Source organism: Portunus trituberculatus, chromosome 39, assembly GCF_017591435.1.
Source record: "Portunus trituberculatus isolate SZX2019 chromosome 39, ASM1759143v1, whole genome shotgun sequence".
In the NCBI taxonomy this organism is placed as follows: Eukaryota; Metazoa; Arthropoda; class Malacostraca; order Decapoda; family Portunidae; genus Portunus; species Portunus trituberculatus.
In genome coordinates, this window is record NC_059293.1 from 11541004 (window position 1) to 11557263 (window position 16260).

Below are 16260 nucleotides of genomic sequence, written 5' to 3' on the forward strand. Positions count from 1 at the left end.
CAGAGCAGATAGTCTACCTCTTTTTTCATCAAGTCTCTTTTAATGAGTGAAATGCGATAGGCTTGTTGTCTTATAGGCTTGACGTCATTAGATATTAATGTTATGTCATGTTGGATAGTATTACAAAGTCCTGGAAGGTCACCTGTGATTTCTGAAAAGTCTAGCAATAACTTTTTAAGATCAGACTGTTGTGAAGGTGTTAAGGGAAAAAAATAATGTCATCAAGGTTGGACATGATTTGGCTGTTTGAGGGGCGTCCTTTAGGTGACGAGAAGAGGAATTCGATGTCGAACTCTTCCTCAGGGGGCACAGGACCAGACTCCTTCCCTACCAGACATACAGGTACAGTGCGAGACAAGTCGTCCTCTAGTTCTCTGGAGTGGTAAGGTTTCATTAGATTAATATGAACTAGTTGGGAATCCTTACGACGGTCAGGAGTGTGGACCACATAGTTTAATGGACTTAAGTTTTTGAGCCACAACATAAGGTCCCATGAATTTACTGTGAAGAGCATTGCCTGGAGTGAGGAGAAAAAGTAAAACCTTGTCTCCTGGTTTGAAACTTCTCATAACAGATTTGGGAAGAGAATTTTGTTGCATTTTAGTTTGAGATTTGAGGAAGTTTGATTTAGCAAAATATCTGACTTCACTGATGTAGTCGGATAAGGCCCTTATACAGAGTAAGCAGTTGGAGGGGCGAGAAAAACTGGCGGAGACGCCTCAGAACACCTAACTTCATAGAAGCTGTTTTAGCAAGAGATGAGATGTGAAGTTTCCAGTTAAGATTATGAGCAAAGGACAGACTGAGGATATTCATTGTGGAAGAGGAAGACAGTTGAGTGTCATTGAAGAAGAGGGATAGTTGTCTGGAAGGTTGTGTCGAGTTGATCGATGGAGGAATTGAGTTTTTGAGGCATTGAAAACTACTAGATTTTCTCTGCCCCAATCGGAAATTTTAGAAAGATCGGAAGTCAGGCGTTCCGTGGCGTCCTCGCGTGATCTGTTAATTTCCTGAAGGGTTGGACGTCTCTGAAAGAACATGGAAAGATGTAGGGTGGTATCATCAGCGTAGGAGTGGATAGGGCAAGAAGTTTGGTTAAGAAGGTCATTAATGAATAATAGAAAGAGAGTGGGTGACAGGACAGAACCCTGAGGAACACCACTATTAATAGGTTTAGGAAAAGAACAGTAGCCGTCTATCACAGCAGCAATAGAGCGGTCGGAAAGGAAACATGAGATAAAGTTGCAGAGAGAAGGATAGAAGCCGTAAGAGGGCAGTTTTGAAATCAAAGCTTTATGCCAGACTCTATCAAAAGCTTTTGATTAGTCTAACGAAACAGCAAAAGTTTCACCGAAATCTCTAAAAGAGGATGACCAAGACTCAGTAAGGAAAGCCAGAAGATCACCAGTAGAGCGACCTTGACGGAAGCCATACTGGCGATCAGACAGAAGATTGTGAAGTGACAGATGTTTGAGAATCTTCCTATTCAGGATAGATTAAAAAACTTTAGACAAGCAAGAGATTAAAGCTATAAGACGGTAGTTTGAGGGGTTAGAACGGTCACCCTTTTAAGGAACAGGCTGAATGTAGGCGAACTTCCAGCAGGAAGGAAAGGTAGAAGTCAAAAGACAAAGTTGGAAGAGTTTGGCCAGGCAAGGTGCAAGCAGAGAAGCACAGTTTTTGAGAACAATAGGAGGGACCCCATCAGGTCCATAAGCCTTCCGAGGGTTTAGGCCAGCAAGGGCATGGAAAACATCATTACGAAGAATTTTTATTGTAGACATGAAATAGTCAGAGGGAGGAGGAGAGGGAGGGACAAGCCCAGAATCGTCCCAGGTGGAGTTGTGAGCAAAGATTTGAGAAAAGAGTTCAGCTTTAGAGACAGAAGAGATGGCAGTGGTGCCATCAGGATGAAATAAAGGAGGGAAAGATGAAGAAGTGAAGTTATTTGAGATGTTTTTGGCTAGATACAAGAAGTCACGAGGAGAGTTTGAGTTTGAAAGATTTTGACATTTTCTATTTATGAAAGAGTGTTTGGCAAGTTGAAGAACAGACTTGGCATGATTCCGGGCAGAGGTATAAAGTGCATGAGATTCAGGAGATGGAAGGCTCAAGTACCTTTTGTGGGCAACCTCTCTATCATGTATAGCACGAGAACAAGCTGAGTTAAACCAAGGTTTAGAAGGTTTAGGTTGAGAAAAGAATGAGGAATGTACGCCTCCATGCCAGATACTAACACCTCTGTTATGGGTTCAGCACAAAGAGATGGGTCTCTGACACGGAAGCAATAATCATTCCTGGGAAAATCAGCTTAATACCTCCTCAGGTCCCCCCAATTGGCAGAGGCAAAACGCCAGAGGCACCTTCGCTTTGGGGGATCCTGCGGAGGGATTGGAAAAATAGGACAAGATACAGAAATGAGATTGTGATCAGAGGAGCCCAACGGAGATGAAAGGGTGACAGCATAAGCAGAAAGGTTAGAGGTGAGGAAGAGATCAAGAATGTTGGGCGTGTCTCCAAGACGGTCAGGAATACGAGTAGGGTGCTGCACCAGTTGCTCTAGGTCATGGAGGATAGCAAAGTTGAAGGCTAGTTCACCAGGGTGGTCAGTGAAGGAGGAGGAAAGCCAAAGCTGGTGGTGAACATTGAAATCTCCAAGAATGGAAATCTCAGCGAAAGGGTAGAGGGACTGAATGTGCTCCACTTTAGAAGTTAAGTAGTCGAAGAAATTACTATAGTCAGAAGAGTTAGGGGAGAGATAAACAGCACAGATGAATTTAGTTTGAGAGTGACTGTTAAGTCGTAGCCAGATGGTGGAAAATTCGAAGACTCAAGAGCGTGGGCACGAGAGCAAGTTAAGTCATTGCTTACATAGACGCAACATCCAGCTTTGGAATGAAAATGAGAATAGAGAAAGTAGGAGGGAACAGAGAAGGGGCTACTGTCAGTTGCCTCAGACAGCTGTGCTTCAGTGAGGAAAAGAAGATGAGGTTTAGTAGAGGAGAGGTGGTGTTCCACAGATTGAAAATTAGATCTAAGACCGCGAATGTTGCAGAAGTTAATGTAGAAAAAGTTGAGGGAGATGTCAAGGCATTTGTGGTCTTCAACAGGAGAGGTGTCCGACCTGGGGACATTTTTGGTCCCCTCCCCAGAGGCGGACTCAGAAGCGTTGTTTATTTTAGGTCCCATTTTTCTTTTAAATTTTGATTTGGAGTGAAGGGTGTATGTGTGGTAAGTGCATGTATGTATGTATATGTATATATATATATATATATATATATATATATATATATATATATATATATATATATATATATATATATTGTTACGGCCCGCCCGTAACATGCATTACTACCATCACCTCCTCCGCTTGTTACCTCGTTCGCCACCTCTCCGCCTCACCTTCCACGTCACCGTCTCGTGAACCTTCCACGTCACCGTTTCATGAACCCTCCACGTCACCGTTTCATGAAGCCCCGCTACTGTCCCGAAGTTGGATTCACGCGGCCCCTTTCGACTCAACCGAAAGTGTTGAGCCAGCTCTTGGCTTTCTGGATTGGGAGTTGAGATCCAAGCCTCAACCAGTGAACACAACGCCTCTTGGGTCTACCGTGGGATCAACCATCACCCAGCATTTCACCACTGCGACACCGCATAAGTATCACTTCCCCTCGTCCGTGTTTTCCACATTGCCTCTATATAGGATTAGGATTATTGTTAGGTATTAAGTTGGGTTCTTTATTGTTGTATTTATTACTGTGTTATATGTATATGTGTATGTCATTTTCCTGTGTTTCATGTTTCTTGTTATATATGTGTCAATTTCATTATGGGTTATTAAAATAGCTTTTTAAAGTGACCCCTTTGCATTTCCTCACCAGTTGAACCTGCAGTGTTTTTTTTTTTTTATTGTTATTGTTCACCGGCTCTCCGATGCCAATCTTACCAGTTTAACCGGTGAACGTAACAATTGGCGACCGTGACAGGACTATTATAACCCATGTTCAGTGTTCCATTTTTCCAGTGACTTTTTTTTTTCTGTGATTGCTTGTGTTTCTGTGGTGTTGTGACTCTGATGTGTTTTTTTTTCTGTGACTTACTCTGCGTGTGGGTTAAATTTACCTTTGTGCGATCAAGTGGCTCCTTTTGGGTTAAAAGTGCTTCGTGACTTTCATTGGTATCGCATAGCAGTGGTAGAGCAGGAAACTAGGTAGAAAGGAGTGTTCACCGATAGCACTTATCTCTATTTTTTGCACATAGGCAGGTGTGTAATAAGTGTTATCCAAGTGTTGGGATCATCATATGTTCATGCGAACCCTCGATCCCCTCACTTCGCGGATAATTTTTTTCGCTAGTTAGAATCGGCCATTTTAACTAGTCTCTCAGACTAATCCGCCTCCTTATCAATAACAAGTCTAAGTACAATTCGTTCCTCACTCTCAAGTCTCGTAACTAGAGTAATCCGGATCCCTCTTAATGCTGTAACTCTCTAGTTTACCCCTCATTAGTGATTGTACTCATAAGTGTTTACTTAAGTATAATCTAGGTAATTTCCAAGGTTGCCTTTATTATCACTCTGCCAAGTTCCTCACTTAAGTAATTCGCTTATCATTTTAATTATCTATTTAATATGGCTTCCGCTCAGTTTAACGTTGAAGTTTTTTGTGCAGACCCTTCTCTGGAACAACTTAAAGATGCTAATATAAAGAAGGACCAATGGAAGACCATCGCTAAACATTTTGATGTTCCCATCACGTCTCAGATGACTAAAGAGGTCATTAAGAATGTAGTTGTTGAACATCTAGTGCAAGAAGGTCAGTTGCTAGGAAATGCCATAGAAGAGTTAACTCCCATGTCAGCCTCTACGAGGACTATAATACACAGTCCCCAGGAAGAACAGGATAAGAGTAGCATAAGTCAATGGGAAATTGAGAAGCTTAAACTAGAATACCGGATGCATGAAAAACAAATGCAACTACAGGCAGAAAAAGAAGCGACAGAAATGCAATTACAGGCAGAAAAAGAAGCAAAAGAAATGCAACTACAGGCAGAAAAGTAAGAGAGAGAATTACGGAAAAACAAATGCAACTACAGGCAGAAAAAGAAGATAAAGATAAAGAGAGAGAACAAGAAAGACAAATGCAACTACAGGAAAAACAAATGCAACTACAGGCATAAAGGGAAGAGAGAGAATTTCAGTTACAACTTAGAAGGCAGGAGAAAGAGTTAGAAATTCAGGAGTTAGCCCTACGAAATGACGCTAAGTTTAGAGGGGAAGAAATAGATATAAAAAAACAGTTAGCAAGCTTTAATCCTGCTATAGCTGCTCCGCTAGTTCCCCCTTTTGATGAATCTGATGTTGACGGGTCATTTCGCGCTTTTGAGAGCATTGCTAATAGGAATAAATGGCCCAAGGATCAGTGGGTGTCTCTCCTTGTCCTTAAGCTAGTAGGAAAAGCTTATAGGGTATACAACGGCCTTAGTGATGAGGTAGAATATGAAGAGATCAAAGGTAACATTCTAGTCGCCTACTCTATCACTTCTGATGGATACCGACAAGTTCCGAAAGTATGTATAACCAGACTCTCACACCTATGTTGAATTTGCATGTCAGCTTCTACGAGGACTATAATACACAGTCCCCAGGAAGAACAGGATAAGAGTAGGATAAGTCAATGGGAAATTGAGAAGCTTAGACTAGAATACCGGCTGCAGGAAAAACAAATGCAACTACAGGCAGAAAGAGAAGCGGGAGAACTACAGGAAAAGAAAGAAGAGAGAGAATTTCAATTACAACTTAAAAGGCAGGAGAAAGAGTTAGAAATTCAGGAGTTAGCCCTACGAAATGACGCTAAGTTTAGAGGGGAAGAAATAGATATAAAGAAACAGTTAGCAAGCTTTAATCCTGCTATAGCTGCTCCGCTAGTTCCCCCTTTTGATGAATCTGATGTTGACGGGTCATTTCGCGCTTTTGAGAGCATTGCTAATAGGAATAAATGGCCCAAGGATCAGTGGGTGTCTCTCCTTGTCCCTAAGCTAGTAGGAAAAGTTTATAGGGTATACAACGGCCTTAGTGATGAGGTAGAATATGAAGAGATCAAAGGTAACATTCTAGACGCCTACTCTATCACTTCTGATGGATACAGACAGCAGTTTCGAAAGTATGTGAAACCAGAGTCTCACACCTATGTTGAATTCGCTAGTGAGAAACTAAGACAATTTAAGAAATGGTTAGCCGCCCTTAACATTACCACCTTTTCGGAGTTGCTCAATCTAATGGTCCTGGAAGAATGGAAGAACAAGTTACCTTTAATATTCTGAGGCATGTGGAAGAACGGGAGAGAGTGATCTTATGTCTGCCGCTAAAGTGGCTGATGCGTTTGCTTTGTTGATGGGATCCCAGGGTAGTAGAGGTCGTGGTTCACTGTCTAATGTTAGGTCCTCCTTTGGGGAAGGTTTTGGGGCGCGGTGGTAAGCCAACCGGATTCTCGCCAAATGCATATAATTCCCCCTGGTGTACATACTGTAAGAAGCCAGGTCACACGATCCAGAAATGTAGACACCCAAATTGCAAGGGCTCTCAACGTCAATTTTCTTTGTGTCCCTAAACCTAACACATTTGAGAACAAGAAACCAGTGGCCCTAGCTAACCCTGTCAACTCTCCTCTAGAACTTTATGACTCGTACATGTATCAAGGTAAAGTGTCCCTGACTGATGGTAAAGACAAGGCAATAAATATCAAGGTTCTGCGTGATACAGGTGCTGCCCAATCCATCTTAAGGGAAGATGTCATCCCTAACATCAAACAGGTTTTCACTGGGAGAAGGTGATCCTTACAGGTCTCGAATCACAGCTCTCCTATCCTTTGGCTAATATTAGCTTACAGTGCCCGTTCATTTCAGGAGAGGTTGAGGTAGCCATTAAACCTGGTGAACTGCCAGTACCGGGAGTACATCTTGTACTGGGTAATGATCTTGCGGGTAACTTGGCTGTTCCAAACTTAATTGTTCTTGATTCTCCCTTAACAGAAAGTCCCACTAAGACCCTGGACGAAACATCCCCTCACTTCTTCCCAGTGTGTGCAGTCACCAGGTCTCAGTTCAAGTCCCCTGCCCTTTCATCACCTCCTCCACCAATGATTGCCTCTACTGACAACTTGTATAATAACATCATTTCAAAGGAGAATTTGATTAATGCTCAGGAACAGGATCTCACTTTGGCTAAGATCAGACATGTGGCCAGTGAGACAAAGGATATGTCTAAATTGCCTTGTTTTTATTATCAGGAAGGAGTCCTGATGCGTGCCTACAGACCTCCTGAACTGAAACAACTAGACACCTGGTCAGAAACACATCAAGTTGTCATCCCTTGTCTGTAAGACCAGCCATTATAGAACTAGCTCATGATGGATTGTCAGGTCATCTAGGCATCCAAAAACCTACAAGAAGGCTCTTCAACATTTTTTTGGCCAGGAATGAAAAAGGATGTGTCACACTATGTAAAAACATGTCACATATGTCAAATTGTGGGTAAGCCTAACGAACGCCTTGTGCCAGCTCCTCTGACGCCTATTCCAGTTCAGACGGAGCCCTTCGAAAAGATCATTCTAGACTGCGTAGGGCCCTTACCCAAAACCAAACGAGGGAATCAGTATTTGTTAACCCTCATGGATCCCACTACCAGGTACCCTGAAGCATTCCCTCTTAAGAACATCACATCAAAGACCATTGTAAAACATCTAATACATTTTTTCACCTCGGTAGGAATTCCAAAACAAATTCAGTCTGACAAGGGTAGCAATTTCACTAGCCATTTTTTCCAACAGATAGTGAATGAGCTAAACATCGACCATGTTACCTCCTCGGCTTACCACCCCAATCCCAAGGCTGTCTGGAGCGGTTTCACCAAACATTAAAATCCATGATGAAGAAGTATTGCTTGGAGCATCAAGGAGACTGGGATGAAAGTATTTCTTTCCTTCTCTTCGCTTTAAGAGAATCTCCTCAAGATTCTTTAGGTTACTCCCTTTGAATTACTCTATGGTAGACAGATCAGGGGCCTCTCAAAATATTAAAGGATCAATGGTTTACTCAAAATACTCCTTCAAGCCCCAGTGTGTCTGACTACATCAGTAACCTTAAGAATAAAATCAGTGAAGTCAGATCTTTGCTAAATCAAACTTCCTCAAATCTCAAACTAAAATGCAACAGAATTCTCTTCCCAAATCTGTCATGAGAAGTTTCAAACCAGGAGACAAGGTTTTACTTTTCTCCCCACTCCAGGCAATGCTCTTCACAGTAAGTTCATGGGACCTTATGTTGTGGCTCAAAAACTAAGTCCATTAAATTATGTGGTCCACACTCCTGACCGTCGTAAGGATTCCCAACTAGTTCATATTAATCTAATGAAACCTTACCACTCCAGAGAACCAGAGGACGACTTGTCTCGCGCTGTACCTGTATGTCTGGTAGGGAAGGAGTCTGGTCCTGTGCCCCTGAGGAAGAGTCCGACATCGAATTCCTCTTCTCGTCACCTAAAGGACGCCCCTCAAACAGCCAAATCATGTCCAACCTTGATGAGGTGTTTCTTTCCTTAACACCTTCACAACAGTCTGATCTTAAAAGTTATTGCTAGACTTTTCTGAAATCACAGGTGACCTTCCAGGAGTTTGTAATACTATCCAACATGACATAACATTAATATCTAATGACATCAAGCCTATAAGACAACCAGCCTATCGCATTTCACCCATTAAAAGAGACTTGATGAAAAAGAGGTAGACTATCTGCTCTGTCATCACCTTGCAGAACCTAGTATATCTTTTGGGCTTCTCCTGCCTGTTAACATCTAAGCCAGATGGTAGTAGTCGATTTTGTACCGACTACCGGAAATTAAATAAAGTGACGGTGCCAGACTCCTACCCATTGCCCTTGATAGAGGACCTTATAGATAGTATAAGAGTAGCCAAATTTGTAACCACTATAGACTTGCTTAAAGGTTACTACCAGATTCCCCTCTCAGACGAGGCTCAAATAATATCCGCCTTCATCACCTCCTTCGGACTATACCAATACACAGTGATGCCCTTTGGCTTGTCTAATGCTCCTGCCACCTTCCAGAGGGCTATAAATTACATCACTCAGGACTTGGAGGGAACATCTGCATATCTGGACGACCTGGTGGTGACTGTAGACGACTGTGCGACACATCTGACCCGTCTTCGGAGGCTGATGGGTCGGTTGCAGGAAGCCGGGCTTACAATCAACCTGGCCAAGTCCACCTTCGGGAAGTCTACGGGACATGTGGTGGGGAACGGCAAGGTTCACCCCAAGAGAGCTAACGTGGAGGCCACCCTTGGCTTCCCTGTCCCTACCACCAAGAAAGCTCTCATGAGGTTCTTGGGGATGGCTGGTTTTTACAGACGCTTCTGTAAGAACTTCTCCACCCTGGCCGCCCCCCTGACGGACCTTATCAGCACTTCCGTCCCCTTCCACTGGACCCCGACCTGTGACCAAGCCTTCCAACACCTCAAGGCGTTTCTCTCCTCGGAACCAGTGGTCTGGACGCCGGATCACTCCCGCCCCTTCCATCTACAAGTGGACGCGAGTGGAGTTGGAGTGGGTGCTGTCCTACTACAACCGGACCCCACAAGCGGCATCCTCCATCCCATCACCTATCACTCCGCGAAACTGAAACACCATCAACTCAACTACTCCACCATCGAGAAGGAGGCTCTGGCACTCGTCCTGGCGCTCCAACGTTTTGAGTGCTATCTTCATCCTGGTCCTCACATCACGAAGGTCTTCACCGACCACAATCCTCTGGCCTTCCTTCACGCCATGAGGAACCGAAACCAACGCATTCTTAGGTGGGCCTTATTAACTCAACCCTTGAACTTGGAAGTCCACCATATCAAGGGGGTGGACATCATCATCGCCGACGCCTTATCAAGATCTCCCGTCTCACCTCCTTCATGAGCCCATTACGGAGGTCTTAGGGGGGAGGAAATGTTACGGCCCACCCGTAACATGCATTACTACCATCACCACCTCCGCTTGTTACCTCGTTCGCCACCTCTCCGCCTCCCATTCCACGTCACCGTCTCGTGAACCCTCCACGTCACCGTTTCATGAAGCCCCGCTACTGTCCTGAAGTTGGATTCACGCGGCCCCTTTCGACTCAACCGAAAGTGTTGAGCCAGCTCTTGGCTTTCTGGATTGGGAGTTGAGATCCAAGCCTCAACCAGTGAACACAACGCCTCTTGGGTCTACCGTGGGATCAACCATCACCCAGCATTTCACCACTGCGATACCGCATAAGTATCACTTCCCCTCGTCCGTGTTTTCCACATTGCCTCTATATAGGATTAGGATTATTGTTAGGTATTAAGTTGGGTTCTTTATTGTTGTATTTATTACTGTGTTATATGTATATGTGTATGTCATTTTCCTGTGTTTCATGTTATATATCTGTGTTTCATGTTTCTTGATATTTATGTGTCAATTTCATTATGGGTTATTAAAATAGCTTTTAAAGTGACCCCTTTGCATTTCCTCACCAGTTGAACCTGCAGTGTTTTTTTTTTACTGTTATTGTTCACCGGCTCTCCGATGCCAATCTTACCAGTTTAACCGGTGAACGTAATATATATATATATATATATATATATATATATATATATATATATATATATATATATATATATATATATATATATATATATATATACACACACACACACACACACACACACACACACACACACACACACACATATATATATATATATATATATATATATATATATATATATATATATATATATATATATATATATATATATGTGTGTGTGTGTGTGTGTGTGTGTTATGTTAGCATGTCCTTTGTTTTTCCCATACTCCCTTTCTGTCTGACGTCACGTCTTTCCCCTCAGTCCTCACTCGCCGCCGCCTGAGGCGGACGCGCTACGCCTCCTGCCTCTCGTTTCGCTCGGTTTACACTTGTTGTGTATTGTGCTACCGTAAATACACTTTCATAATGGATTCAGGTGTCTCCATGCTACCTCTGTTTTACGACAACTACCACAGTGTGTGTGTAAGAGGAAAGTCCAAAAAGAAAAGTCCCACTGAGGTGCCGGTCTGTAAACAAGTTGAACAGATAATAGTTGAGAGGGACTCACAGGATGATAATAGGAGTCATTTTTTTTTTTTTTTCGTGAAGAATGTTTATGCAGCCAGTTGATGTAGTTTTGCATGTGTTGTCTTTACAGGGCAGGCTGTGACTGCCCCCTTGTGTTGTGAGACACAAAGAGAAACGTTCTGTGAGGTCACAGCTGGCTTTAATAAAAGTTAATAGCACTCTCAAAACTAGTATTATACCTCACTGGGAGTAATTATCGTTTTGGGAGGAGTCTACTTCCTCTTCCATGAGTATATATATATATATATATATATATATATATATATATATATATATATATATATATATATATATATATAAATTTTCTTTAATATGTTATTATGAATGCAGAGTGGCGTTTGCGAGCCACAAGTGTTCTAAAGGTGTCATTTCTCAAGCATCACCTGGCGGGCAAGTGCCACTAAGGGTGCTCCCTCCCCCTCTCCGCACTACCGTGTATAAAGGAGGGCGAGGAGGCATGGGCAGTTATCTTGCTCCAGGCACAGTCAACCGAGCTTTGACAGCGTCCCAGTCTGGTGTTCAATTCCTTCGTGAATAAAAGGTAACACTAATATTTTTTATTCAACTTTAATTCTATAGGTTTGTTTTTCCATTACTTTAAGAATATACATTTGGGTAAACTCTATACAATACCAAATGCATTTAATTTTGTCCTTCTTAGCTTTCTGTGGTCAGGCCTCGAATCTGTGTCTGTTACTGCTGCTGCCTCTGAACTATTCTCTCTGTTAACCTATACTTATAGTCATTTTGAGACTGCCCGATTCACTCAGATAATCCATCTTCTTCTTTCGATATCGATTATTCATGCTTATCATCGACGCATAGGATCCTCCCACAGGCGTGGTACTTGTTATAGAACGACCGTCAGGGTGTGGGGGAGTTTGAGGATGGGCGTTCAGTGGGCGTTGGCATGTTCCTGTAGGTTACTGCTTTGTTTCCTTCTGGTGCCTCACACCTCCTGACCTACTTTACTTTCACTTTCTCTGCCTTGTCCCCTATGTCATTACTGTTTATAAATCACCCTTTTGCCTCGGCTACCTTCCCGGATGGCTTGTGGCTTTCTTCCTGTTGTTGTGGCCTGCTGGGTCTGCATGTCTATTGTTTTTTCCTCTTTCCTTGGTATCGAGTGCTAATTACCTTTCCGGTTCCCGGGTCACGGATGTCTGATAAGAAGGTGTCAAGATTTACATGACCATTCTGGGAGGGATCAACTTGTTATTTTTTTTTTCTTTTCATTTCTTCTCTCTTCTTTTCTTCTTTCTTGTTTGTGACGTGACAGAGATTAAGCAGTGCTGTGACGTCACCACACTGTTCATGTGTCCCAGTGTGTGTGTGTGTGTGTGTGTGTGTGTGTGTGTGTGTGTGTGTGTGTGTGTGTGTGTGTGTGTGTGTGTGTGTGTGTGTGTGTGTGTGTGTGTTTACTCCTTCCTATGGCTAGTTTATCTCATCTACATGTAAATTTCTTAAACCTTCCATGATGTTCTAAAACTGTGACTGACATTAGCGGACAGCGGTGAGGACCCTGAACGATCTTGATGGTCCCTTGACCTCCTGGAGAGAGAGAGAGAGAGAGAGAGAGAGAGAGAGAGAGAGAGAGAGAGAGAGAGAGAGAGAGAGAGAGAGAGAGAGAGAGAGAGAGAGAGAGAGAGAGAGAGAGACTTAACCAAACTCTACAAACAACATGGTGTCAAGGAGGAGAAAAATAAAAAAAAAAGTTTTAAAAAAGTCCACTTAGTTGTCAGTTCCCATGCCGGTTCGAGGGAGTTATCCTACAGAAAGGAATAAATGTCTTGATCTCCCAATCTTAAATGAGTTCAAGTCATAAGATTATGGAAATACAGAAGCAGGTAGGAAGTTCTATTTCAATTATTTTTTATCGATAGTGTTTTCTACACTAGTTGATGTCTCTGATTTCCTACACAAATACCGAGATGGATATGAATGAAACATCTTATTGTAAAGCTAACCATTTGCGTCTTCTGCTTTCAGTAACATGTTCGTGTTGCCCAAGGTTGTGGTTGTGGGTGTGGTCTGTGTCTTGGTGGTACTCCAAGCACAGCTCTCTCACTCTCATGCCGCTTTAAAATGTTCTAAGAATATGGCACCAGGAGAAGAAATGACGGTTGAGATTCCATGCAAAGGACAAACCCATGGCTGCAAACTCTTCTGTGAAGCGTAAGGTGGTACAACTTTTTGAAGGAGGGATTAGAAAAGAGAAAGAATAGGAGAATGAAAAGGTGATGAAATTAGTAAATAACAACGAAGAGAAAGCTCACACACAATACTACTACTACTATTACTACTACTACTATTACTACTACTACTATTACTACTACTTCTACTACTACTACTACTACTACTACTACTACTACTACTACTACTACTACTACTACTACTACTACTACTACTACTACTACTACTACTACTACTACTACTACTACTACTATCACCACTACTACTACTACTACTACTACTGATACTAATTGTAATTATTACATTAATAACGATAACAATAATAACAATGGTAAAAGATGACAATAATAACAGTAGTAGTAGTAGTAGTAGTAGTAATAATGATATAATAATAATAATAATAATAATAATAATAATAATAATAATAATAATAATAATAATAATAATAATAACAACAATAATAATAATAATAATAATAATAATAATAATAATAATAATAATAATAATAATAATAATAATAATAATAATAATAATAATAATAATAATAATAATAATAATAATAATAATAATAATAATAATAATAATAATATTAATAATAATAATTATAATAATAATAATAAATAAAGATAATATTATCATCATAATTAGTAATACCAATACTAATAACTATAAAGTAACAGTAATAAATTAGCACTACAAATATAAAATTAAAATAACTTAATATAAATAAATGACTAAGTACAAATAAAACTCCTGAGCCCACATGTATTCCTTCGAAGGCTTAGATAGTCGCACAATACCGTACGTTACACACACACACACACACACACACACACACACACACACACACACACACACACACACACACACACACACACACACACACAGTTTACCAGATCGTCCTCGCGCGAGTGTAAGCATGGGAATTGTGTCATTGTCGAGGTCGCGCCGAGATACCAGCAGCATAGTTTTAACACGACGAAGGCAAGGATCCCGCACCTTCCCTCACCTCAACCTTTACGTTCCTATGGCTACACCTGTGCCACATTATGTATACATGTTGGCACGTGCAGATAACGCTGAGTTAAGTCACCGCTACTATTCTCCATCAGCAACGGGCTGTGGCTCATGGAGTCAATGATCACCTTCAGGATGTGAGATAGCTAGCATATACAGGGTGTGCACACAGCACTGGACACTGACTGGACTGAATAGCGTGCGAGCCTCGTGCACGAACTGCTGCCCCATGACAAGGCGCCAAACAGGGCTGCTGCACCGTCCCGCAACACCCTCACTGTGCCTCCACCCACAAACACCACTCATACGTGAATATTGATTAACCAGCTACAATTTACACATTCCCTCACCAACGACATTACCCGCCTCCTCACTGACGATGAAATGACATGCACTTTTCAGCAATGCATGGTATCGTTTGTTTACCGCACGCTGCGGCCAATGGGAACACCTTTACATTCCGTTGTTCCCTCTTTCTTCTATCAGTAGTTAATAGAATATCATGAAACAGTATAGAAAGAACAATGAAATATTATTTTTACTTATGACGCAAGATAACAAACTCACTCCAGGGAAGAGTAACAGAAAAGAATGGACTTTGAAGCGTATTTCAAGAATACATATCATTGCTCAAAATAATGACGACAATCCTTTACATAACAATTCTAACCGCACCCCCCCCTTCTCTCTCTCTCTCTCTCTCTCTCTCTCTCTCTCTCTCTCTCTCTCTCTCTCTCTCTCTCTCTCTCTCTCTCGCTCTTCATCTATCTATCTATCTATCTATCTATCTCTCTCTCTTTCAGTGAATGCGACGCCTACATTTTCACCTGTGAGAACGGTCACCTGGAGGCAAACATGCAGGATGTCGAAATGGACTGCTCTTTAGAAAAGCTGGTGGTAAAAGAAGGAGGAGAACTCCAAGATAAGTAAGTGAATGTGTGCATTAGTTCTTCACTGAATACAGATGACCTTCATTAGTCTTCTCCGGTTTCTAAGTCTGCCTGTAACAAAGCAAGTGTTTGAGCATTGTCTTTCTCCACCTCTGTGCTCAGAGCGTCTTGAGAGTCGGTACATTTTGGTCTTCCTAACACTGTATTTTCTCAATTTTTGTTTCTTTCTCTCCCCCAACCAGTTTCTGCGGTTCGATAGACGATATTGTCTCTGAGGGAGAGAAGCTAATCATCCGATACAAGAAGCTGGGACAAGCCAGTATGTTTATGAATGGGGGTTGCACAGGTACAGAAAGGTGCGATTGTTTCTACACTGTGAAATGTGTGGTTTGATTCCATAACTGCTCCTCCTCCTCCTCTACTACTACTACTACTGCTGCTACTCCTAAGGCGACACTGCGTTACGCGGACAGAATGATGATGACCAAGATGATGATTATAATCTTATTGCCAAACTAAACCATTGCATGTTAACGCACCAGCACAAATAAAAGATTTCCAGCATGAAAACGTCTCTTCTTTTACCTTGTCCTTGTAACTTACATCATGATAATAATCTAGAAGGTGAAGGTTATATCAGTGCATATAAACAACCGAAGAGAGAATGTTAACTCTTTTAGGGCACTGCAAAAGACTTAGAAGCAGCAGAAGCAATGCACGAAACCCTTTACAAACACCTACATGAAAGGGAAGTAAAAAAAGGGAGGATTTTTGCAATTTTAACCTAGTTCTTTTATGTAAGAGGAGAAAACCGGTCAAGAACAAGAAAAAAAAGCTAATAAACCAAAAGATCCACTTAAATCCCAGTTCCCAAATAAATAAAGATGTCTCAGAGTGATCAGAAATTTAGGAAAAGTGTCCTAAATGTACCAAATATGACACAACTGGAGGAAATTTCAA

At 41.8% G+C, this 16260-nt stretch overlaps 1 protein-coding gene across 2 annotated transcripts in view; it reads left to right on the plus strand.

Annotated features, from left to right (window-relative positions):
• Positions 1–15870, plus strand: part of LOC123515768 — a 30944-nt gene extending 15074 nt beyond the window's left edge. The window contains exons 1-4 of one of the 2 annotated variants that reach the window (XM_045274630.1): positions 11591–11741; positions 13190–13375; positions 15214–15336; positions 15543–15870. In XM_045274630.1, the coding sequence (XP_045130565.1) occupies positions 13194–13375; positions 15214–15336; positions 15543–15693 (456 nt within the window). In that variant the 5' untranslated portion in view covers positions 11591–11741; positions 13190–13193 and the 3' untranslated portion in view covers positions 15694–15870. Of the gene's footprint in view, positions 1–11590; positions 11742–13189; positions 13376–15213; positions 15337–15542 lie in introns of those variants that run through there. The other variant, XM_045274631.1, reaches the window with a different exon arrangement.
• The last annotated feature ends 390 nt before the right edge of the window (positions 15871–16260 follow it).